Source organism: Hemitrygon akajei, chromosome 4 (assembly GCF_048418815.1).
Source record: "Hemitrygon akajei chromosome 4, sHemAka1.3, whole genome shotgun sequence".
Classification (NCBI taxonomy): domain Eukaryota; kingdom Metazoa; phylum Chordata; class Chondrichthyes; order Myliobatiformes; family Dasyatidae; genus Hemitrygon; species Hemitrygon akajei.
In genome coordinates this window covers 158730343-158757132 of record NC_133127.1, presented here as the reverse complement: position 1 = coordinate 158757132, position 26790 = coordinate 158730343, and the positions used below count along the sequence as shown (strand labels likewise).

Genomic DNA, 26790 nt, shown 5'->3' with positions numbered 1-26790 from the left:
GCCAAATCAAAAGTGGTAATGAATCAACATATAGGAGGGAGATTGAAAATCCAGCTAAATGATGCCACAATAATAATGTCTCATTCAATGTCAGCAAAACCAAACAGCTGATTATTGACTACAGGAAGAGGAAACATGAGGTCCATGAGCCAGTTCTCATCAGAAGATCAGAGGTGTCATCAACTTTACATTCTTCAGCATTATCATTTCAGAGGATCTGTCCTGGAATCAGCACTAAGTGCCATTACAAAGAAGATATGGCAGCGCCTATAATTTCTTAGCAGTTTGTGAACATTTGGCATGTCATCTAAAACATTAATAAACTTCTATAGATGTACAGTGGAGAGTATACTGACCGGTTGCATCACAGCATAGTATGGAAGCTCCAATGCCCTTGAATGGAAAAGCCTACAAAAATAGTGGATACAGCCCTGTCTAGCATGGGTAAAGCCCTCACCACCATTGAGCATATCAACAAGGAGCCTGTCGCTGGAAAGCTGCATTCATTATCAAGGACGCCTACCTTGCAGGCCATGCCGTCTTACCATTGCGGCCATTAGGAAGGAGGTTTAGGAGCCTGAGGGCCCACACCAACAATTTTTACCCCTCAACCATGGGCTCCGATGTCCTGAAAAGGAAAGCCTCTTTCTGGGAAGAGGTATTGCAGAGACAAAGGGTTTCAATAGGTACATTTAATGTCAGAGAAATGTATACAATATACATCCTGAAATTCTTTTTTGTTGCAAAATCCATGAAAACAGGAGTGACACAAAGAATGAATGACAGTTAAATGTTAGAACCCTAAAGTCCCTCCCAACTCCCCCCTCCCATGCATAAGCAGCAGCAAAACAACGACCCCCATCCTCCTCCACCAGTAAAAAAGCAATGGCACACCCTCACCGAGCACCCAAGCATGCAGCAAGGAATCACTAAAGACACAGACTTGCAGAACCCCAAAGACTACTCGTTCACCTGGTAATTTGACATACCTCAGGCTCTCTCTCTCTCTCTCTCTCTCTCTCTCTCTCTCTCTCTAATAAGGGAAAAAGAAATGTCCCCATTTCACAGCGAGAGGGGACACATAACAAAGCAACTCACTGATTTATGGTGTTAAAAGTCCATTGCTTCATTTTTCCGAGCTTTTGAGAAAACAAATGGTGTTTTTACAGGAAACAGCGTGGAAAAAGGTATAGTCAATGTAGCCATGCAAATCAGTAGGTTTATGAAAGCTATTGGTAGAAAGTTTGTCTCCAGAGTTGGAGACAGAAAGATTGAGAAAGGGGAAAGAGTCAGAAATAGACCAGGTGAATTTAAAGGCAGAGTGGAAGTTGGAGGCAAAGTTGATGAAATTGATGAGCTCAGCATGAGTACATGAAGCAGCAGCAATACAGTTTGCAATGTAGCACAGAAAAAGCTTTTCTTACCACCCCTTTCAAGTCTGGTTCCAACTACTTTTATCCATTTGTTCCTCCCCACTGATCTCCTTCCAGGCATGTAACCCTGCAAGTGACAGAATGCTTACCCTGCCTATTTACCTCCTCCTCAACTATATACAGGACCATAAACAGTCCTTCTAGGTGAAGTAGCACTTCACCTGTGAATCTGTTGGGGTCATCTACTGCAGCCTCCTGTACACTGGTGAATCCCAAAGTAAATTGGGGGACAGCTTTGTCAGACTCCTGTGCTCCATCTGCAAAAAGGGGAATTTCCTGGTAGCCAACCAATTTTTCTTATCCCTATTCTAATTCCAATGTGGCAGTCCATGGTCTCTTCTTCTGCCATGATGAGGCCACTCTCAGGTTGGAGGAGAAACCTCATATTCTGTCTGGGTATGAATATCAATTTCTCCAACTTCCAGTAATTTTTCCCCTCCCCTTCCCTCTTCTTCTATTCCCACTTTGGTCTCTTACTCCTTCTCCTAACTTGCATATCAGCTCCCCCTGGTGCCCCTCCTCCTTTCCTTTCACCCATGATCCTCTCCTATCAGATTCCTTCTTTTCTAGCCCTTTGCCTTTTCTACCCATCACCTCCCAGCTTCTTACTTCAATCCCCGCCCTCACCCACCTGACTTCAATTATCACCTTCTAGCTTACCCCCACACTCTCCTTGTTCTGGCCTCTTACCCCTTCCTTACCGGCCCAAAATGTCAAATATTTACTGTATTCATTTCCATAGATGCTGCCTGACCTGCAGAGTTCTTCCAGCATTTTATATATGTTACTCTGGATTTCCAGCATCTACAGAATCTCTTGTGTTTAAGAAAAGCTTTAAAAAATCATCCTTCTGTGGTAAATATAAAACCAGGAGAACAGGGGCAACAACTCAAGTTTTTCTTCAAAGCCTCTTTGAAAAAGTGTACAGCTTCATGGATGTGGGAATCCACAGACATTCCAGCTCTAAATGGAGATTTGCTGAGAACCACAAAGCCCTGCACAGAAGGTGGGAAGAATGCACCACCACCCAAGTTATCCATCCACCCACCCAGACAGGCACCTCCTGTCCCATCTGTGGCAGAGCCTGCGCACCTCAGGTTAGAGCTCATTTGCCACCTCAGACTCACAAACCCAGGATGTTCAACAAGGATCTGCCTATGAAGAAGAGGGTGTGAATTTTTATCTGCAGTGTACCACCCTGTGCTAGTTTGCTCAATGTGCAGTGACGGTACCATTCCTGGTTTCTCATTTCTTGATAAGACTATTAAAACGGAAGAATGCTTCCCACTTCAAGAGTCACAGAGTCATATGGCATGGAGCCAGGCTCTTGAGACCATCCTCAAGTATTTTTTTGTGCTAATCCATTTTCAGCACCATCGAGTTACTTCGCCATCCGTGCCATGGTGTTTCGAGTGCTCCTTCAGGTTGTGCAGCATTCACCTCCACCATTCCCTCAGCTAGTGCGTTCTTGACTTCAACTACCTTCTGGGTTAAAGAAATACCTCCTCCAAGTCACCTACCCCTTTACCCTAAACCCTTGTTTCCCGGTAGGATACTCATGACAATAAGAAAAGTTTCTCATTGTCTACTCTATTTTCTTCTCATCATAGTTTTGTATATCTTAATACATTTCCATCTCAGGTTCTCCATCACAAGAAAAACAAAAGCAATCTCAGCTAAAAAGCTCTATCCATTTAAATATTTCCAATAAAATAAATACTTACAGGAACAAGCTTGATCACAGGTCCTAAACATTTGAGAGAAATAAGTGCAACTTTTGAAAATCATTGACATTTTTGAACTATTTTACTATTTCAAGTGGAAAGGATTTAAAACACAAAAAGGAGAGACATTTCCCATTGTCAAATTAAAGTCTTTTAATACTTTAACAAAAATAAGTAGGATTTGGCCTCCGTTGTTTACAAGTTTGCACAGATACTTCTGCCAGGGCAGAGAATATTTTAGAACATTCTTATACAACTGCTTTAAAATTTCAAAATTTAAAATTGACTAGAATGTAATCATGCAACAAGAAACAGTTACTTTGAACTAAACAGAAAGTTAAAACTTCGTCAAGAACAAGAGTAGAGAAGGCAATCAACTGAATTAAAATTCAGACTCTAATGGCAGTGAAAACGCTTGGGTTTGAGTATTAAGTACAAAAGGGAACACGAACGGTAACTGTGAATAGATTAGTCAAAAACAACCACAGATTACATCAAAGAAACAGAAATAAAATTTATATGCAAAGTGAGTACCAACTAAGAAGTAAGTTTTTACTATTGTAAGTTTTATTGGACAAGGCCATCATCTCATAGCATCAGACCAGTTCACCACATGTATAGTATATAGTTTATCTAGACAATGAAAAGGTTCCAGAAAAATCAAATGAGTGTTCCTTCAGAAACAGATGAATTCAGTCTGATGATTTTGAAATATACAATCAGAGCTGTTAAATAACTTAGCCTATGTTGGCTATCTGATTGACATAGTGGGCTATTAAACAAGTTTCAGGATGCAGGTGTGTACTTGAAGGTAATATGGAACAGATAAAACGGAAAACTGCAATATTTTTATTTTGGAGTACTTTGGAGAGTATTGGTTAAGAGTTTAATGGTGATGCATCTATAGGTTTCTTCTGTGTTAAAAGTCCATTGACCATTGTGATACAAGGGATAATAGCAATATTACGTTCCATTGCAATCTCACCTCCTCAATCATTGAAGGCAAGATACTGTGGATTCAGCAAGATTTAGGGACAGCTATTGACATTTGATGTGAGCCCTTGGTTTTAGAATGAATGAATCTGCTCCCTGGTGTTGACCCTTATGAACAAAACTTTCTGAGCTCTTTTAGTACCATGGAGTGAAAAGAACACACGTGAGTTTTATTTATTTATTCTATTTATTGAGATTAGGTGCGGAAGAGACCCTCCCAGCCCTTTGGGCTGTGCTGCCCAACAACCCCCAACTTAACTCTAGCCTAACCATAGGACAATTTACAGTGGCCAGTTAACCTACTAACCAGTATGCATTTGGACTGCAGCAGAAAACCAGAGCACCCGAAGAAAATCCACACATTCCATGGGGAGGACAAACAGAATCCTGACAGATGATGTCAGATTTGAACTCCGGACACCAGTGCCCTGACGCGCTAACCACTATGTTACCATGGCTCCAAATTTTTACTGGAGCTCCAACATATCATCACTACTTTTGTCTATGTCACACAATGTTTCATGCTGCAGACAGCTCATATTTAATCCCAGCTGCATCATGATAATGAGTTTAGGTAGTTCTGGGGTTCCATTGTTATGAATAAACTAAAGCAGACAAAGTCCTCAGTTTGTGAGAAGTTTTACATTGTGAAGAGACAAATCGTCGCCACATAGATATTAACGAGCAGTGGTTCCCCAAACTTTGACACACCAAAACTACCAAGTTCATTTGATCTCTAATAGCACAGAATCAAGATGAAGTTAAATAGTTATAAAGAAAAATGTACAGTATATGGCACTGAACAAAAGCTGACCTTAATTTCTATTTTTACTAAAGTGGTTTTGTTTTAGGGCAATTAAGGAGATTCTACCAGAGCGGGGCAAAATTCTCACTTCTGTGTTCCAAATAACCAGAATCCAGGAAGACAACCCTGCAAGATGACATTTCACCAAAAGATTTACTAAGTTGTGAAAGGTTAAATTGCAGATTGCACACCTCTTGTGCTTTACACAGTCCTTTTATTCCTTCTAACAGTGCAAAGTAAACCCAGATTTCAAAAACCTGCTGAATAGGCACGTTAAACACAATAATACAGAATTACAACTTTGAGATAAGACTATCTTAATTACAATGGGATTTACCAGTAGTGATATGCCAAAATGAACATTTTGCCCATAATTTGTATAAATGTTGTGGGTTGGTGAAACAGGACTGCCTTTGTAAACAGCAAGCCCCCTGATAAAAGGACTGTGTTCTGTTTTATTGGTGACTTTGTTTTCATCAGCTGTGCATACAATAACAGCATCATTTCAACGTGTTAAAGCTTTACGGGTACAATCTTTCACTGAAAAGGACAATGTATTGTTAACTGAATGAATTACCATTTCAAAGCACATTCATCATGAATCTGTTGCTATTTAGTGGTGTCTCCTCTGTACATGTGGTTCTTGGGAATTCCAGGGATAAGTTGTGCTTTAGATCCTACCTTTGAACCAGAAGCTATATATGAAAAGAAATTCACAGGAAATTGACCATATAATTTCAAATATGCATCAATCTTTAAGTAAAGATATTCATGCTCTACAACATACAACACTCTAGCACTTTGGAATTATACACACACACACACACACACACACACACACACACACACACACACACACACACACACACACACACACACACACACACACACACACACACACACACACACACACACACACAGTGATTGATAAGTTCGTGGCCTAAGGTAGAAGGAGTCAATTTTAGAAAACCTAGCACATTTATTTTTCAACATAGTCCCCTCCTACATTTACACACTTAGTCCATACGGATCCCTTCTTTGTATAAGTGGTCCACAGCAGGGGTGATTGATAAGTTTGTAGCTTGAGGTAGAAGGTGATGAGTTATATAGCTCTTGTTACATGCATGTGCAGTTCAACTCTTTGATTATGCGGAAAGTTTGAAGTTAATAATTCACCCCCTTCTACCTTAGGCCACAAACTTATCAATCACCCCAAGCTGTGGACCACTACCGGAAGTTCAAGACACTGACTTCTACAAAGAAGGGATCCATCCGTATGCTCCACGACTGCTGGACTAAGTGTGTAAATGTAGGAAAAATAAATGTGCTAGGTTTTCTAAAATTGACTTCTTCTACCCTAGGCCATGAATTTATCGGGGGGGGGGGGGGGGGGTTTGTGTGTGTGTGTGTGTGTGTGTGTGTGTGTGTGTGTGTGTGTGTGTGTGTGTGTGTGTGTGTGTGTGTGTGTGTGTGTACACACACACATATACATATAGGACATGAGAAACAGCTTCAGAGTGTGGAAAAGATTAGAAGCAAGTGCATTTTCTGTCCAAAGATAAGGGCAGTATGTGGGGTAGGAAGAGTTCCATAGGAACTAAGGAGGAACTGGAGCAACATCGGGAAAAGAAGACTTGGTGACAGTTGGGTGAAGAGACATAGTGGCGAATTGCATTTATATTGCATCACCATCCCCATTTCCCACAAACTCAATTGTAACACACATTTCATCTGCAGTACAGTGTTATGCCCGCAGCCCCCTCCTTTGTGAGAATTGCAAGAGCACTCTTGGGTTGGGTCAGGGGACCCAGGAAATGAGAGAGAGACGTGCAAAAATGCCTCGTTCCCCGGCGATGTAAAATCACGGGACATATCCATTGTTTCTTGGAGACACATTTGTGGATTGCGATCCTATGCTACGTGACAGCCTTCGGGCAAAGTGGGCTGGGTGACGGGGAGAGATTGCATCATCACCTCAACCTGATTGACATCTACAACCCTGCAAGTCAGGATAAAAGAGGGGCTGTAGGAACAGCCCCCTCAGACGCACCAGGAGAAATGCTAGCGATCCCGTAATAGCGGGAAGCCATTTGAAGGAAGCCACATGCGTTCGGTTCCCTTGCCTGGGAGCCGGTGGCTGGTACCACGGAAAATGATTTTGAACTAACAACGGGGAACCAACTCCCCCGACTCAACGGATTGGCCTCATAAAAGACACGGGCAAGTTTAAGACTGTCTCTCTCTAAAAATCCAACGAGCTGTATCTTGAATGGCAATTAACTTTTATCTTTCCATCGGACAATACAGTATCCCCTAGACAAACGATAGAGCTATTTCTTATTGATGATTATGATTATACCCGCGCTTTTAGATTGAGTATTGACGACGTATATTACCTGAATGTTTGTATTAATCTTATTTTTGTGCCCCTTTATAAATAAAGACTTTTAAAAATAGTACCACCAGACTTCAACGGACCTCTCTATCTTTGCTGGTAAGTGACCCTGTTACAGGGTACGTAACAACAGCAACAATTGCAATGATTTACATTCAATGTTAAGGAAACCTATATATTACTCAGTGCCTCAGCATGATCAGTTCTTCCATCCCATGGTAGGTCAGAAGTCAATATGGCGGATCTCATTGTGTCATCTCTCACATTAACACTCTCAAAGCCTGTGCCACTTTCAAGTATTTCACACTTTTGTCATAGAAATGTATTGCCTTCAGTAAAGTGTATTAGGAATTGTTGTGTGCCTTGGCACAGTGATATCCAGCAGTATCTGAGGCCCTGGGCACCTCAAAACAGTGTGAGTGACCTAATTTCCCAAGCAACACTTTAAAAGATCTTTGTTTAGAGATGGAGATAGATCCCTCTTCATTTGCCATTGAAATTCCTCATTGGCACAAGTGTGGTACGAAATCAGAAGTAGCTGGTCTAATTTACTGCACAATACAATTTGCTCCAGAAATTCTTTCTTTTCAGAGAAGGTTGCTCTCATTATACTGAGGCTCGCTGTTATATATTTAAGGGTGACGAAGCACTTCAGAAAATGTGGACCTCAACCAGAAGACAAAATCTGTTTGCATGCAAATTAAAGAATTCAAACTTATTCAAACCCTGGTACTAAAGTTTACCATGAAAATCATCTGTAATGGATCAGACACTCAGGAGTTTTGAGCTAAGTACCTCCATATGATAATTCTCCTGGGTGCTGATCTCAGACACCATGATGCCTCCTCATCCTGCACCATAAGGCAAAGCTAAAGCTTTTCCACACCTGATTTGAAAGGTTACATTCCAATGAAAGCTGATACTTTTAAGAACATCTGTCCTGACTTGGGACTGCAGCCTAGGAAATAATGGATTCATGAAGCTTATACAGGCAGTCCCCGGGTTACGAACGAGTTCCGTTCCTGTGTCTGTCTTTAAGTCAGATTTGTATGTAAGTCAGAACAAGTACATCCGGTATTATTTAGCGTCAGTTAGTCAAACGTTTGTCTTAGTATATAGTATATATTTTACCTTTCTATGCATATAAAACACTTAAGAAACGTATGTATTCCAATAATTAAACCACTGCGTTGCTTAGTAATAATTGTAGCTTTCATCAGGGCAGGGCCTTTCACATGCTCCATTATTCTCACTTTATCCTTTACTCTTTAAAATTGTTCCGATCGTTGACCGACTGTAGCCTAACACTTTTCTAATGACCAGTGGTGTTTCACCTCTTTCGGATTGCTTTATTATTTCCACTTTATTTTCAATCGCGATCGCTTCCCATCAACGGAACAGAAACACTGCAGGCGGCAGGTCCCGAGCTCCGCCGGCTCCCAAGGTCCACTGGGTCCTAAGGACTACCGCACTGAATTCCCCGGGTCCTAAAGTCCACCGCACTGAGCCAGGTTAAAAGGGACAAGTGGGGGATGTGCCGGGTTTGGGTATTTGATCCTCCTCAATATTCCGCGTGGAATTTAAACTGGAGGTGGCAGTGTTATTTTTTAACGAGGTCGAGTTGCGAGCTCGACATCAACCCGGCACGGATGGTACGGGAGTCACTGGATCAACATCAACCCGGCATGGGAGCAGTCTGTCACTGGATCGAATTCGGGAACCTCCGTTCTCCAGCCCAGTGCTGATCTCACCAGCTGACTGGAATGTGGGGGTGGGGGGGGGGGGTGCAGGGTCAGGGTGAATCTTGCTAAGAAAAATTTAAGCCAAATACAAAGTTACATACTCAACACAGTGTCAATGGCAATGACTTAAAATGGCGGATGGCATCACGATCCAACTTAAAGTGGCGGATGGCGTTGCGATCCGACTTAAAATGGCGGATGGTGTCGCGATCCGACTTAAAATGGTGGACAGCGTTCTCCTTTCTCGGTTCACCAGTACAAGTTGTCCGTAAGTTGGATGTTCGTAACTCGGGGACTACCTGTACATGCGCACACACAACCACACACAAACACTCACAAATATTGACCACCACACCCCACCCTATATAAATGGAAGTTGTTTTTGATTTCTGTATCCCATATATTTAAGAATGTATGACAAAGACGGGCAGAATTAAATTTATTTATCTACAAGAAGATACTTAAAAACAGTGATGGTGGAGGAACAGATAACAACTTACAGTGATGTTGTAGTTTTGCTTGAATTATCGGAATCGATGAAGGCTGCTTGGATAACCTTTCATTTTTGTTGTCACTTGGTATTTCTCCTAATTAAATGGAATACAGATTACAGATAATAATCTGAATGTCAGTATATTCACTAACGTAATTGTACAATTTTATTATCATGAACTGAATTCGCCCTGACATGTTTTGTCAGGACATCATATTTATTCATGCATTGCTTGAATGAGGGGGATGCTCACACCAAGATGGGACAGCCAAAATGGAGCCAGTCCTGTCTGGTTCTTTTGGCCCTAGTGGGGCTCCTGTGCTCCAACCCCTCTACCCCACCACAACTCCATGTCCTCCTTAGTGTTTGTCTCACAGATGAGAATGCCAGTTCTCTTTCACTTAATTCAGGGACTCCTGCTTTTGCTCTCTTTTCTTCGGATATCAGCTTTGATAAATCATAGGAGACTGAGTAGACTATGTCCAGTTTTGGAGAATGAGAGGTGATCTTGTTGAAACATACAACTTCCTTGAGGTGCTTGACAGGGTAGGTGCACAGTTGATGTTTCCTTTGCCAGTGTGTCTAAACCAGATATCAGAATCTTAAATAACCAATTGGCCAATTGGGACTGAGATAAGGAGTTGAATCTCAAAAGGGTTGTGGAGGGACCATCAGTGAGTGCATTTAAGATATAGATCTCTTGATAGTTTTTATATTAAGAGAAATCACAGGATATAGGGTTAGTGCTTGAGAGTGGCACAGAGGTACAAAATCAACCACAGCCATGGCACAGTAGACATGAAAGGCTGAATGGCCTACTCCTGCTTCTAGTTCACAGGTTCTTGTCCTTTCTCTCCCTGCATTCTCTCCAGCTTGGCAAACAGTAAAGGAGGAATGTACTTTGGTTGTGCTTAGCCTTTAAGAGCTAATTTCCTTCTCAGCTCAGCAAATTGTCAGAAACTCTATTCAATTGAACCTTCTTCCATCAGGAACAAGGTCCCACCTAATGCATGGTTTTGGGTGTAAACCACCCTAATGCCATTTCAAACATCTTTAGACAATTTTACATGTTTTATGCACTAAATGAATGGACACTATAGCAATGCACGCCACCAGTTACGGCATCAAAATAGGGTGAAGTCCAACTGCTAGACTACTTTTTGTTTATTATACTTACTATAGGAAAAGCATTCAAAAACAAAGTTGCTAAAAAAAATTTCATCATATAGTATTACTTTTTTACACGACTTGAAATTAAGTATTCTGCCATTATAGAGACTTACCCTCCTCATTGCTAGCTGTATGTGCTGTGGTACATCTGGTATCATATTTGATAGCAGAACTCTCACTACAAACACTAAGTGCTAAAAAGAAATCAAGATAATTTCTTCTTTAATTCACAACAAGCTTTATTCACATTGCATCTTTGTACAGAAAATTGTTTCAAGTTATGTTTGCACTGGGTTTACTCAAATATGGACAAATACAAAACGAGATGGAAGCAAAGTTGACCAAAGAAATGGAATTTAATGAGTTACATAAATGTGAAGTAATGCAGAGGTTTAGGCAGACAAATTCAGAACTTGGTACCCAGACAACTGAATATATAGCCAACTGGGAAATGGAGAGATGAGCAAAAGTCTCTGGTGAGACCTTCAGGGTTGGGAGGGAGTGAACCCATAGGGAAAAGAAAGGCCGTGACCAGGTGAACCCAAGGATATAATCTGGAAACATTTGGCATGGCTACGGAAAACTGAGCCAACTTAACTCAGCAAATAAAGGACTGAAAACACAGCCCAGCTCAATACACAATAAATTAGAGGCAGTTTGAGTGTGGTAGGGCATTGTAACTATCAAGCCTAGATGTATATTATAAAGATAGAAGGATCAAGTTTGTAAATTTCTTTATATCACATGTAAAATATCTCACCAATATCTTGAAACATGAAAGCAACTGGCTGTTTGTACATTCATAACAACTGCTTGGTGTCTACATGTTTGTCAAATAAAATGGTAATAAAGAAAAGAAATGGTGCCAGAGGGAATGAGATTGAAAAGAGCTGAAAATGTTTATTGTTGCGTATCCTTTACTTTGTCACAGATACATAACATGGCCTCTCCAATAGATTCCCTTGCAGGGTAGAATGTCTTCCCATGATGATATGACAGAAAGATAAAGTAGAAGTCAGTTAACTTCCCATGTAGCTTCCTCATCAATATAGAGGAGCTGCATTTGGAGGTGGGACATGATGTAGATTGGGGGACTGCTTTGTAGAGCACATCTGCTGCATCCACAGAAAAATGGGATTTCCTGGTGGCTAATCATTTTAATTCCTATCCCCATTCCTAGGGCCCCTCCTCCTTCACTTTCTCCCATGTTTCACTCTCCTTTCCCATCTCCTTCTGCAGCTCTTTGTCTTTTCTACCTATCACTTCCCAGCTTTTTACTTTGTTCCCTTCCCCCACCCACCCGGTTTCACCTATCACCTTCTAGGTTGTCCTCCTTCCCCTTCCTGCTCCACACTTTCTTAGCTGAGCTCCTCCAACATTTTGTGTGCTGCGTTAGATTTCTTGCATCGGCAGAATCCCTTGTGATTAAACAGTCTGGATTCCTGTCTGAAGGATTTTTAACAATGATTTTTTAAGCACCACAAATTCAGTCCAAAATCAAGTAACATTTCCTATGGGAAGGCACATTCATTTTTGCTTACCAGTGTAAACATATATTGAGACCTAAGGTTAAGACCAAAAGACATAGGTGCAAAATTAGGCCATTTGGCCCATTGTGTCTGCTCTGACACTCCATCGTGGCTGATCCACCATTATTCTCAACCCCATTCTCCGGTCTTCTACCCATAACCTTTGACACCCTGATTAATCAAGAAGGTATCAACCTCCGCTTCAAATATACCCAATGACTTGGCTTGCCCTGCCATCTGTGGCAATGAAGTCCACAGATTCACCACCCTCTGGCTAAAGAAATTTTCTCTCCTCTCTGTTCTAAATCAACGTCCCTCAATTCTGAGGATGTGCCCTCTGGTGATAGGTTCCTCCACTATAGGAAACATCCTCTCCATATCCACTCTGTCCAGACATAGAAACATAGAAAACCTACAGCACAATACAGGCCCTTTGGCCCACAAAGCTGTGCTGAACATGTCCCTACCTTAGAATTAAGGCTTTACCCATAGCCCTCTATTTTTCTAAGCTCCATGTAGCCATCCAGAAGTCTCTTAAAAGACCCTATCATTTCCACTTCCACCACTGCTGCCAACAGCCCATTCCACGCACACACCACTCTCTGCGTAAAAAACGTACCCCTGGCATCTCCTCTGTACCTATTTCCAAGCACCTTAAAACTATGCCCTCTCGTGCTAGCCATTTCAGCCCTGGGGAAAAGCCTCTGACTATCCACATGATCAATGCCTCTCATTCTCTTGTACACCTCTATCATGTCATCTCTCATTGTCCGTCGCTCCAAGGAGAAAAGGCTGAGTTCACTCAAGCCATTCTCATAAGGCGTGCTCCCCAATCCAGGCAACATCCTTGTAAATCTCCTCTGCACCCCTTCTATGGTATCCACGTCCTTCCTGTAGTGAGATGACCAGAATTGAGCACAGTACTCCAAGTGGGGTCTGACCAGGGTCCTATATAGCTGCAACATTACCTCTCAGCTCTTAAACCCAGTCTTACGATTGATGAAGGCCAATGAACTGTATGCCTTCTTAACCACAGAGTCAACCTGCCTAGCAGCTTTGAGCATCCTATGGACTCGGACCTGAAGATCCCTTTGATCCTCCACACTGCCAAAAACCTTACCATTAATGCTATGTTCTGCCATCATAGTTGACCTACCAAAATGAACCACCTCACACCTATCTGGGTTGAACTCCAACTGCCACTTCTCAGCCCAGTTTTGCATCCTATCAATGTCCCGTTGTAACATCTGACAGCCCTCCACACTATCCACAACACCACCAACCTTGGTGTCATCAGCAAACTTACTAACCCATCCCTCCACTTCCTCATCCAGGTCATTTATAAAAATCACAGAGTAGGGGTCCCAGAACAGATTCCTGAGGCACTCCACTGGTCACTGACCTTCATGCAGAATATGACCCATCTACAACCACTCTTTGCCTTCTGTTGGCAAGCCAGTTCTAGATCCACAAAGCAATGTCCCCTTGGATCCCATGTCTCCTTACATTCTCAATAAGCCTTGCATGGGGTACCTTATCAAATGCCTTGCTAAAATCCATATACACTACACCTTCTCACCTTCTGGCTCTCCTAATTTCATTCTTAAGCTCCTTCCTGCTAGCCTTATAATCTTCTAGATCTCTATCATTACCTAGTTTTTTGAACCTTTTGTAAGCTCTTCTTCTTGACTAGATTTACAACAGACTTTGTACACCACGGATTTTGTACCCTACCATCCTTTCCATGTCTCATTGGAATGTACCTACTTAGAACCCCATGCAAATATCCCCTGAACACTTGCCACATTTTTCCCCATATGTTTCCCTGAGAACAATTGTTTCCAGTTTATGTTTCCAAGTTCCTGGCTGATAGCCCCATATTTCCTCTTATTCCAATTAAATGTTTCCCCAACTTGTCTGTTCCTAACCCTCTCCCAAGCTATGGTAAAGGAGATAGAATTGTGATCACTATCTCCAAAATGCTCTCCCACTAAGAGACCTGACACTTGACCAGGTTCGTTTCCAATACCAGATCAAGTAGAGCCTCTCCTCTTGTAGGCTTATCTACATATTGTGTCAAGAAACCTTCCTGAACACACCTAACAAACTCTACCCCATCTAAACCCCTCACTCTAGGGAGATGCCAATCAATATGTGGGAAATTAAAATCTCCCACCACAACGACCATGTTATTATTACTCTTTTCCAGAATCTGTCTCCCTATCTGCTCCTCAATGTCCCTGTTACTATTGGGTGGTCTATAAAAAACACCCAGTAGAGTTATTGACCCCTTCATATTCCTACCTTCCACCCACAGAGACTCCGTAGACAACCCCTCCATGATTCCTCCTTTTCTGCAGCCGTGACACTATCTCTGATCAACAGTGCCATGACCCCACCTCTTTTGCCTCCCTCCCTGTCCTTTCTGAAACATCTAAAGCCTGGCACTCTAAGTAGCCATTCCTGCCCCTGAGCCATCCAAGTCTCTGTAATGGCCACAACATCATAGCTCCAAGTGCTGATCCACGCTCTAAGCTCATCTGCTTTATTCATAATACTCCTCACAGTAAAATAGACGCATCTCAAACCATCGGTCTGAGCACGTCCGCTCTCTATCACCTGCCTATCCTCCCTTTCATGCTGTCTCCAAGCTTTCTCTATTTGTAAGCCAACCACCTCTTCCCCAGTCTCTTTAGTTCGGTTCCCACCCCACAACAATTTTAGTTTAATTTCTCCCCAGTAGCCTTAGCAAACCTCCCCGTCAGGATATTGGTCCCCCTGGGATTCAAGTGCAACCCATCCTTTTTGTACAGGTCACACCTGCCCCAGAAGAGATCCCAATGATCCAGAAATCTGAATCCCTGCTCCCTGCTCCAATCTCTCAGCCACGCATTTATCCTCCACATCATTCTATCCCTATACTCACTGTCGCGTGGCACAGGCAGTAATCCCGAGATTACAGACCTTTCAATATTCTATAAATTTCAATGAGATCCTCCCTCCTTCTTCTAAATTCCAGCAAGTACAGATCCAGAGTCTTCTCACGCTCCTGATATGTTAACGCTTTCATTGCTGGGATCGTTCTCGTGAACCCCCTCTGGATCCTCTCCAATGCCAGCACCTCTTTGTCCAGCTTTGACCAATGGCCAATCTGGACATCGGAAGTTTTGAGAGGAGGGGGTGATAGATTGAATTTATAGAGAGGTAGTTCCACCCAAGGTGCAGGACACAGGAAATGGATGAGAGTCAGGAAGGGGAAATGGGTTAAGGAGCCAGTGCAGAGTACCCCTGTGGCCATCCCCCTCAACAACAGGTATATCACTGTGGATATTGTTGAGGGGATGACCTAACAGAGGAATATCAGAGTAGTCAGGTCTCCGTGACTCAGAGGGAAGGGAGGAGAGGAGGCAGCTTTGGTGATGGGGGATTCGTTAGTTAGGAGAATGAATAGGAGGTTCTGCAGGTGAGAAAAAGATTTCTAGATGGTATGTGCCTCCTGCGTGCCAGGGTCTGGGATATCTTGGACTGAGTCCTCAGTATTCTTAAGTGGGAGGATGAATAGCCAGAAATTGTGGTCCATGTAGGTACCAATGACATGGTAGGACCAGTGACGAGGTTCTGCATAGGGAGTTCAGGGAGTTAGGTGCTAAGTTAAAGGGCAGGACTTCCAGGGTTGTGATCTCAGGATTGCTACCTGTGGCACATGCTAGTGAGGCCAGAACTAGGAAGTTTATACAGTTTAATATGTGGCTAAGGAGTTGGTGTAGGAGGGAGGAAAGGGAAGGTGGGGCCTGTACAGAAGAGACAGTTTGCATTTGAACTGGAGGGGTCTAATACCTTAACAGGATGATTTGTTAATGCTTCATGGTGGAATTTAGAGTTGCAGGGGGATGGCAACCAGAATGCCAGTTTGGGGAGAGCTTGGTGAGGCAGATGTTGGTAAAACCTTGGACAAAGTTAGGAATCAAAAGGTTGAGCATGGAGTGACTAGTGTCCTGAGCTGCGTATATTTCAATGCAATAAGTATCGTAGGAAAGGCAGACAATAGTGATAAAAATGAGGCTGCTGGTTTACAAATACAGGCAATATGTAGTGAGAAGAGGCTATTGATAGGGCAAAATTGCAGTCAACAGGATAAATTGCAACATAAAATGTGAACCAAATCAAAAAGGGTGAATACAGGACTGAAGGTGTTGTATCTGAATGTGGGCAGTATACAGAATAAGGTAGATGAACTTGCAGCACAGTTACAAATCGGCATGTATGATGTTTTAGGCATCGCTGAATCATGGCAGAAAGAAGACTATAGCTGGGAGCTTAATGTCCAAGGATACACATTGTCTTGAAAGGACAGGCAGGAAGGCAGAGCAGGCAGTGAAAAATGAAATCAAATCATTAGAAAGAGGTGACATAGGGTTGGAAGGCATTGAGTCATTGTGGATAGAGCTAAGAAACTGCAAGGGTAAAAAGAGCCTCAAATAAAGGATGTGGCTTCCAAATTACAACTGGAGATATAAAATGCATGCCAAAAGGTCAATGTTACAATAGTTATGGGGTCTTCAATATGCTGGTAGATTGGGAAAATTAGGTTGGTGCTGGATTCCAGGAGGTGAAATTTTTAGAGTTGAGCCCACTAGGGGATCAGCTATTCTGGAGTGGGTGTTGTGCAATGATCTGGAATTGATTAGAGAGCTTAAGGTAAAAAAAATCCTTAGGGGAAAGTGATCATAATATGATTGAATTCACCCTGAAGTTTGAGAAAGTGAAGCTAAAGTAAAATGTATTAGTATTATAGTGGAGTAAAGGGAATTGCAGAGGCTTGAGAGAGGAGTTGTCCAGAATTGATTGGAAAAGAACACTGGCAGGGATGATGGCACAGCAGCAATGGCTGGAAGCAATTAGGAATGCACAGAATATATACATTCTTAAGAGGAAGAAGTATTCTAAATGCAAGATGACACAACCATGGCTAACAAGAGAAGTCGAAGTCAACATAAAAGCCAAAGAGACAGCAAATAATAAAGCAAAAATTAGTGGGAAGTTCAAGGATCGGGAACCTTTTAAAAACCAGTAGAAGGCAAATAAAAAGTCATTAAGATGGTAAAGATGGAAGGACAAAAGTAAGCTAGAAAATAATATTAAAGTTGATACCAAAAGTTTCTTCAAATATATGAATATAAAAGAGAGGTAAGAGTCAATATTGGACCACTGGAAAATGTGCTGGAGAGGTAGCAATGGGGTCAATGAAATGGTGGATGAACTGAATAAGTATTTTGCTTTATTCTTCACTGTGGAAAACACTAGCAGTATGGTGGAAGTTCCAGGTGTCAGGGGTCATGAGTATGTGAAGTTACCATTACTAGAGAGAAGGTTCTTGGGGAAACTGAAAGGTCTGAAGGTAGATAAGTCACCTGTCCCAGATGGTGTACACCCCAGGGTTCTGAAAGAGGTGGCTGAGAGATTGTGGAGGCATTAGTAATGATCTTTCAAGAATCAATAAATTCTGGAATGGTTCCAGAAGACTGGAAAATTGTAGATAACACTCCACTCTTCAAGAAGGGATTGAGCAGAAGATGGGAAACTATAGGCCAGTTAGCCTGACCTCAGTGGTTGAAAAGATGTTGGAGTTGATTGTGGTTTTGAGGAACTTGGAAGCTCATGTTAAAATAGGCCGCAGTCAGCATATTTTCTCAAGGGAAAATCTTGCCTGACAAACCTGTTGGAAATCTTTGAAGTAGTTACTAGTAGGATAGACATAGGAGAATAGGTTGATGTCGTCTACTTGGACTTTCAGAAGGCCTTTGACAAGGTGCCACCCATGAGGCTGCTTAACAAGCTATGAGTCTGTGGTATTACAGGAAACATTCTAGCATGGATAAAGTAGTGGCTGATAGACAGGAGGCAAAAAGTGTGACTAAAGGGAGCCTTTTCTGGTTGGCTATCAGTTACTAGCCATGTTCCACAGTGGTTTGTGTTGGGTCCAATTCTTTTTACGTTATATGTCAATGATTTGGATGATGGAATTGATGGCTTTTCTGCTAAGTTTGCAGACAATATGAAGATAAGAGGAAGGGCAAGTAAGTTTGAGGAAGTAGAGAGGCTACAGAAGGACTTAGACAGGTTAGGAGAATGGGCAAATAAATGATAGATGGAATACAGTGTCGGGAAGTGTATGGTCATGCACTTTGGTTGAAGAAATGAAAGGCTTGACTAATTTCTAATTGGAGAAAAGATACAAAACACTGAGGCGCAAAGGCACAAAGGGAGTCCTTGTACAGCATTCCTTAAAAATGAATTTGCATGTTGATTCTGTAATAAGGAAGGCAAATGCGATGTTAGCATTCATTTCAAGAGGTCTAGAATATAAAAGCAAGGATGCAATGTTGAGACTTTATACAGCACTGATGAGGCCTCACTTGGTGTATTGTGAGCAGCTTTGGGCCCTTTATCTTAGAAAGGATGTGCTGAAACTGGAGAGGGTTCAAAGGAGGCTCACAAAAATTGTTCCAGGATTGAATAGTTCGTCACATGAAGAAAGTTTGATGGCTCTGGACTGTATTCACTAGAATTCAGAAGAGTGAGGGGTAAGCTCATTGAAACCTTTTGGATGGTGAAAGGCCTTGACAGAATGGATATGGAAAGAATGTTTCCTATGGTGAGAGAGTCTAAGAACAGAGGACACAGCCTCAAGAAGAGGGGCATCAGAGAAGAGAAGGAATTTCTTTAGCCAGACAGTATCGAGTCTGTGCAATTCTTTGCCACAGGCATATGTGGTGGCCAAGTCATTATGTATATTTAAGGCAGAGGTTGATAGGTTCTTGATTGGTCAGGGCATGAACAGATATGGGGAGAAGGCAGGAGATTGGAGCTGAGAGGAAAATTGGATCAGCCCTGATGAAATGGTGGAGCAGACTCAATGGGCCAAATGGCTTAATTCTGCACCTGTATCTTAAGGTCTTATGGTCTTAACTTTTCTTAGATAAGGGGCCCAAAACTGCTCACAATATCCCAGGTGCAGTCTGACTAATAGCTTATCAAGCCTAGCATTATATCCTTGCTTTTATATTCTGGTCCTCTCAAAATAAGTGGTAACATTGCATTTGTCTTCCTTAGCACCGACTCAGGCCTGGAAGTTATCCTTTAGGGAATCCTGCACAAGGACTCCCAAGAACCTCTGCACCTCTGATTTTTGACCCTTCTCCCCATTTAGAAAATATTCCACACCTCTATCCTTCATGCCAAAGTGAATGACCATGCATCTCCTTACATTATATTCCACCTGCCACTTCTTTGCCTATTCCCCCCAAAGTCCACAAGGCAGCCTGTACACCCCCACCCCCCATAAACAAGCCTCACATTATGTAATTACCAAGATCTACTAAAACCATATCAATAACTCATTAAAAAGAAACAGTTTCTGTAGTAATCATTTAAAGTGTAATTTATTAAGAGTAATAATGTACCTCAATAACTATTAGAATGATCAGCTGTTCATAAAAGGGTCTCTCCCTCCCAAATTCTGTGTTGAAAGCAATCAGGCAGGCATTGGTCACTATTGCCACTCCATTTATAAGATCTAAGACAGTCAGCCAATGACCTGAATAAAATGAAATGTTATATTTTTACATTACTTATACAAATGCCATTATATATCGTACAATTACTTGTGATAAGAACAGTCAATAAAACATCTACAGAAAAAAACATCTAAAATGCTATCGATTTATAGCAGTGTAGATTGACAATATAAGAAATTCCGTTTCTGGCTCACTGGTATAGACTTTCCAAGGAATTCTACAGCCTATTCATATATCATTAAGACATTCCATTGAAGTATTTCATTACTTACAGTTATTAAGAAAGACTACTTGGAATTAATGTATATTTGCAGGAAAATCTCAGTACATTAGATTTTCTACATTGAATCTTGTGTTCAATAAAATAATCAACTATTGATTATGGGCAGTCGTATTTGCAGTTTGCAAACCATCTGCTTCACAAGCACCACAACCCCAACTCTCATCCACTCTTCCACTAACATTCATAGCAACTTCAGATTTGATGTTTGATTACCCCTGCAAAATGCTCTCCCAGTTAACGTTTGCTCATCTGGCTGGAGCTCCAAGAATCTGGAGGTGTCTCTCCCAGGTGAAGTTTTGGCTGGGGTGTATGGATGTTAGGGACAAGTGGTCACATTTCCTGTCTTGAGGCCTGGGGTGGTTTGCACTTTTCCTGGCCGGAACCCAGAGGAAAGTGGTCACTGCCCTTGGCTGGAGCCCTCTACTGGAACCTTGGGATAGGAAGTAATGCTCCCCGCTGGAGCCATGAGGCATGAGGTCCCTCCTGGATGTTGGCTCAGGGGTGGTTACTCTCCTTGAAGCAGGAGATTGCTCTCTGGAGCCATGGTGTTTGTAATCATTCTTTTGGCTGCAAACTTAACCCTCAACAAGCATTATTACTAAGTTTGCTTATTTATTCCTTCTCTGGGAACTGGGCTTCACTGTCAAGACTGGCATTTATTAACCACCATTAATTGTCCTCATGACCAGCCTTCTGGAATTGCTTTAGCCTTTCTAGGTTGGTTACTGTCGCAGTGCCGTTGAGTAGGAAATTCCAGGTTTCAGAAACGCAATAACGAAAGATTGGCAATGCTTTTCTGAGCCCGTTAGATTGAAATCTGCACATGGTGGTGTTTCATTCATCTGCTACTCCTTGCCGGTAGATGTTACTTATTTAGAAGGAGTTATGAGAGCTGTCTTATCAACAAGTTGCAGTGCATTTTATAAATAGGTGTACACAGTAGAAATGGAGGTGCTGGTGGTGGAGGGAATTAATATTTCAGATGGGGTCAGGCAACAGTGGGTGCCAGGAGGCAAGTCACTGGCCATAGAATATCCATCCAAATGAGTTTCTGGAAACTACTCCTAGGATGTTGGTGGTGATTACTCAGTGATTATCAAGAGCAGACATTCTCTTGTGTTGGAGATGGCCATTACCTAGCATTATTGTAGTGTGATTAATATTTACCATTTATCAGCCCCTGCCTTAAAGCTACAAACTTCCAAAACATTCAATTGATTTCTTAGTCTTGTATAATTGAAAAATACAGAAAGTTCATATGTTGCTTTTGGTATAACTTGATTGCACTCCAGTAATGTAGTATGGACCTGAGTGTTGATCATGGTAAGTGATTTAACTTTGTGCTAATTAATCTGGATTGCATTAAGAAATGGAAAAGATAATTAAGGATGAGAGTAGAGAACGTTAGATTTCAAATGAGAGTTACAGTGTTCTGAGTCCTCCCATGACATTATCTATCTCGTGACTTCATTTACATTTGAGCTATGCAATAAAACAAATTATTCATTATCAGTGGCATCAGATTCAAATGTTCTTTCCTTATGCCTTTGTTAAATATCTTACCAATATCTTGAGCCATGAAAGCAACTGGCCGTTTGTACATCCATAGCAGCCGCTTGGCATCCACATGTATGTCAAATAAAATGGTAATAAAGAAAAGAAGTGGTGCCAGAGGAAATGAGATCGAAAAAAGCTGAAAAGAAAATTGGAGTTTGATGAATGAATTACCATGATAAAATAATTATCATAAAACTGAATTTAATAACAAGTATTAATATTATTCAAATTACACGCTTTAGTAGGCTTAAGGAAGTATTTCCCCAACTCAGTCTCTTCACTTTCAAACCCTTTTTCTTAAATGAACCATTTTCAAATATTTCACTACCATGAATTTTATTTATAAAATTGATTCAATAAGTTCAACAACAAGGTATTTAGCAACGTTTATACTAAATCATCACACCTTTCAAATATAAGTACCATTTCCTTATGTGGAAATTTTAATCAAGGGATTAAAGAAGGCAATTTATATCAGTTGATTGGACTTTTATTTGAGGCCTCATTTTTTCCACTAACCAGATAGGACATCATTTTACTGTACAAAATATTTTGCTTATCACAGCTGTTTAACAAAAGAAAATGACAAAGTGGTGGTGAGATGAATCTCCTCACTTGTACTTTAATATAAGTTTTCTGATAGGTATCTGAGTAGTCAGGGCATCAAAGTTTATGGTGAGAAGGCAGGGGAATGGGACTAAAGGGGAGATTGGATCAGCTTATGATGAAATGGCGGAGCAGACTCGATGGGCTGAATGGCCGACTTCAGCTCTTTTGTCTTATGGTCTTAAAAATACTTTGGTTTAACAGTATACTGAGCATGTTCTATGCTTTATATTATAGCTTTTATCTATACATTGTTCAAAATACCTTTTAATGCCATTCTACTCTTCAGCAAATGCAATTTTGACCTCCCAGAGTCATGGTTTTAATGAAGTACAGAATGAGGTGTACCTTCAAACATTTTAAATTAGTCCCCCAGGATGCCTTTCATGTGCTTTTAAATGTTTGTTATGTTTTTCCTTTGAGTTTTAGCCTTTTCCACAATGGTGGCTTTGGATTAATCTGCAACTGTTAGTTGAATACAGATGGTGCAGTAAAATCACTACCAGTAATCCCAAGAACAATAATGTTCGGGTTCCCAAATTATTTAAAGAGAAAGCAGAGAGAGGAATTTTTAAAAAACTAAGTAACTGATAAGAAATAAAAATGAAAGAAAAGACAAACATGGACAAAAAGGTCACTTTATAATCTCAAAATCAAATATTTGCAAGTTTTCATTTGTCTAAACTATTTCTTTAACATCATTTATTGTAATTTGTTTAGTAATATGATTAGTCCTACCATTTGGTAACCATACTGTATGACCTTTTCTGTGTATTCCCCCAATGTGAAATCACCAAGATCTGGTTTCAGATGTTCTTTAATAATAAAATCATCCACAGAAGAAAGTGTCATCTGCTTTTGTGATGGTAAAGAGAGGCCTTTATTTTGCTTGATTTTGTTTTTCAATTTCTTCATCCATCTGTAAAGTAAATAATCTATTAGCACAATAAAATGCTTATTTTGTTTGTGGTTTATCCAATTTTGATCATAAGTCCTAAATTCTTCTTACTTTTATACAATAACAGAACTGAAGGGTTGAAAGATAATTGGAATGAAGAATCAATGGTTCTGCTAGGGCAACAGAAATAAGCTATTGCATTCTGATTACTTCAGCTACTAAGATGGCACTGAGAGTATTCAAACTTAAAGCAGTCATGTAAAGTATGTTTCCAAATGGATTAGTGGTGGTTACATGAGATTATTAAAAAAGCACAAAGTTATACCAAAAGCATATTTAACAGCTTAATAAAATTTCAAAGATGTGAGTCATTACAGCAGACCATTGTTTAAGAACAATAAAGGTAGATGTAAACAAGCAAGTGTGGATTGCCTAGAGAAGGACATAATGGTATTGATGCAGGCGTCAGTTTCTCTTGTTGCTTTCAAATGAAAATATTTCAGAGAGCCGGGTGTACTGTCAGTGGTCCCATAGTTCTGGTTGCTTCGTTGTTCAATGGTTAGTTGGATGCAAAACACGTCCAAGTTCTAAAAAGACAACAGGGATTCTTTCCAGTATCCTGGCCAATTTGTCCATTTCCTGTCAGTCACTAATGCCAATATAATTCCCACTTATGAATGATTGTGCATAAATTCTGCAGCCTAACAGGTGATTGCACTTAAAAAACTCATTGGGTGTGAAGTACTCTGCGTCATTCAAACATTATGGTAGCATATTAATTAAAGAATCTTCTTTCCATTCAGCTGTGGTTTGTGCTACATGATTAAGTATTAGAATAAAATGCAAGTTTTTGTAATCAGGTTTTCTCATTGTAGGTACAAGTGACATAGCAAAAGATCAGCACTGTAACAACTTACGGTATTAAAATATCTGTCAAAAACTTGGGACATAGTTTGAAGATCATGAGTATAAGAACCTGAACGCTAAGTTCTGATACACAATTGTTCAAGTCTCCGCAGTTATCTTCAAAGTCAGGTAGTCCAATCATTTGAAAAAACTTCTGGTTATTCTATAAATAAATGATAATAAAGTCATGGTTTACACATAATATAGCAATGAAACCAGATTTTGCCAAAGTATTCTATATTCTATTACCTACCTTTCTCAGAAACGCAATATAAAATAGTGATGAATAACTGTTAGCAAAATGGAAGGCAAACAGTTTTAGTATCAGAGCATCATTATAGTTAGTCTGAGTCCTGTAGTTTTCTGTAGCGGAAAGGACAGCTTGTTAGTCAAAACTGATTCATGTCAGCTTTAATACAATATGTTTATTTCATAACAAAATGTATAATCCTTGATGGTTTATTTTCTCTTTAGTGAATGGCTCTTGTCTCTATGGAGCTTTGTTGATGAAACGGGAGCTAGTGGATGTAACATTTTTGGATATTCAGAAGGGATTCAATAAGATGCCAGGTAAGGGGTTGACTCATGGGATTGAAGGTAATATATTAACAAGGACAGTGGTGGGTTATCAGATAGAAAATACAGAGTGGGCGAAAACAGACCATTTTCAGGTTGGCAGATTGTAACTTGAGAATGCAGCTTTGATGCATACTGAGGCATCTGTAGTGGATTCCAGTTAAATGGGGCAGCCACTTATTTGGGACAACACTTAAATAACAAAAACTAATTGAGAACATAGCTGCGAGTCACTTTGTTTATCTGGGACAGTATGCCGCTTAACGGGGCAGGGAACTGTTGCTGAACGGTTTCTAACTAGAAACACAAAACCTGCTCACATTGGAAATCCAAACAACACACACAAAATGCTGGAACGCCCAGCAGGCCAGGCAATTTCAATGGAACTAGCGTTAGTTGCATGCACTTGCATGGCCATTACACACTACACTGTGCTTAGAGTGAATATTATCTAAATAGTGTCAGTTGAGTGTGTTTGCGTTTAAAAACCAGTGATTTTCATCACGGATAGTTGGCGGGAAATAAGCAGTAATACAATTCAGAACTGGTTTGCTCACTGCTGTTTGAAGTATTCAGATATGGTCGGGAGTGAAAATGAAATAATTTCATTATTTCAACAAGTTAGGAACTATGGCGAACTTGAAGTTATTGACAATCACCTTGAATATTACATTGAACTTGAAGATTTGGAGGATCCAATCATTGCAGATTGTATTATCTGCACTAGATGTTTGTGCTGATTTTGTTCATTTATAGTTGATCAAAAGAACATGGCTGCATACACTGGATGAATTCCTCTGTCAGTAGCTATTAAGAACTAATACAGTTTATGATACTATATTTAGTATTCTAATTTGTTCTGTATTTTATTTAAATACTTGACTTGTTACTCACTTAAACAGTAGTTTCTTTTTTGACACCTTTTTAACTATTTTCATGAAACATTGGCTAATTGGGGCAGCCATTTAATTGGGTCGAAACCTACTGGTCCCAATGTGCCCTAGTTAGCTGGAATCCACTGTATTTACAATCTACACAAAACCATTTAGCTGAAATTACCAATTATATTATATCCAAGTTTGTCGATGATCAAAATTATCTTGAAAAATGCCAAGGAATCATATCCATAAACCTGACTATTGCTTATAATCAACAGGAAGCTGTGAAATAAAGTCTGTATACTTTGTGCGATGATACAAGCTTCTGCTACAATGCGGTGGCACCCACTCATTACAGAATTTTTTCTTCCTTTCTGCAGCTTTGCCATCAATGCATATTACAACATACCTGCAGTCAGTTCTAGTGTCGCTGTATATACGGCCACTAGGATATATTTTTATAAACTTTGTCCACTCTTATTTATTCTTAAAATATGCTACTGACTTTCCCACCCTTTCATCTTTTAAAATATAATGTACAGAATGGTCAAAGTGGAAAGCATATCCTACCAACATTTTGAAGTGTCAATAAGGGATTTGACATTTTCTATATGAAAAAATTGCTTTTGTTTGTTGTAATTCAGCACATTGTTACTCATTTCTACTCAAAGATGAACTGAGATACTAAATACAGTAGAGTATTAGAAATATGTATAAATACTGAATATACTTACCCCAATCTGTCATTTTAACTGCAATTATATGATATAGCTACAACAAAGAAAAAGAAAAAGTGCCACAAATTGCTTTATCTTCTTATACATGACAATTGTTGACAATTAGTATGCAGTGGCTCTAGAAAATTGATGAACCCTGTAGAATTTTCTTTATTTCTGCATAAATATAACCTACAATGTGATCAGATCTTTATGTAAGTGCTAAATCTAGATAAAGAGAACCCAATTGAATAAATTACACAGCATTATACTTGTTAATTTATTTATTGAAAATAATGATCCAATATTACATGTATTTGTTGGAAAAAGAACGTGAGCCTTTGCTTTCAGGAATGGGTGTGACCCCCTTGTACAGCAATAACTGTAATCAAACATTTCCAATAACAGTTGATCAGTCCTGCAGATTAGCTTGGAGGAATTTTAGGCCATTCCTCCTCACAGAACTGCTTCAACTCTGGGATGTTGGTGGGCTTCCTTGTATGAACTGC

The 26790-nt window shown here is 40.4% G+C and overlaps 1 protein-coding gene across 1 annotated transcript in view; it reads right to left on the bottom strand.

The window, feature by feature from the left end:
* Positions 1-9616: 9616 nt before the first annotated feature.
* Positions 9617-26790, bottom strand: part of LOC140726034 (anoctamin-7-like) — a 62877-nt gene continuing 45703 nt past the window's right edge. The window contains exons 11-18 of the mRNA XM_073041930.1: positions 26300-26336; positions 24365-24474; positions 24130-24274; positions 23046-23182; positions 21708-21837; positions 19748-19881; positions 10869-10949; positions 9617-9679 (exon numbers count right to left, since the gene is read on the bottom strand). Coding sequence (XP_072898031.1) covers positions 9617-9679; positions 10869-10949; positions 19748-19881; positions 21708-21837; positions 23046-23182; positions 24130-24274; positions 24365-24474; positions 26300-26336 — 837 coding nt within the window. The remainder of the gene's footprint in view (positions 9680-10868; positions 10950-19747; positions 19882-21707; positions 21838-23045; positions 23183-24129; positions 24275-24364; positions 24475-26299; positions 26337-26790) is intronic.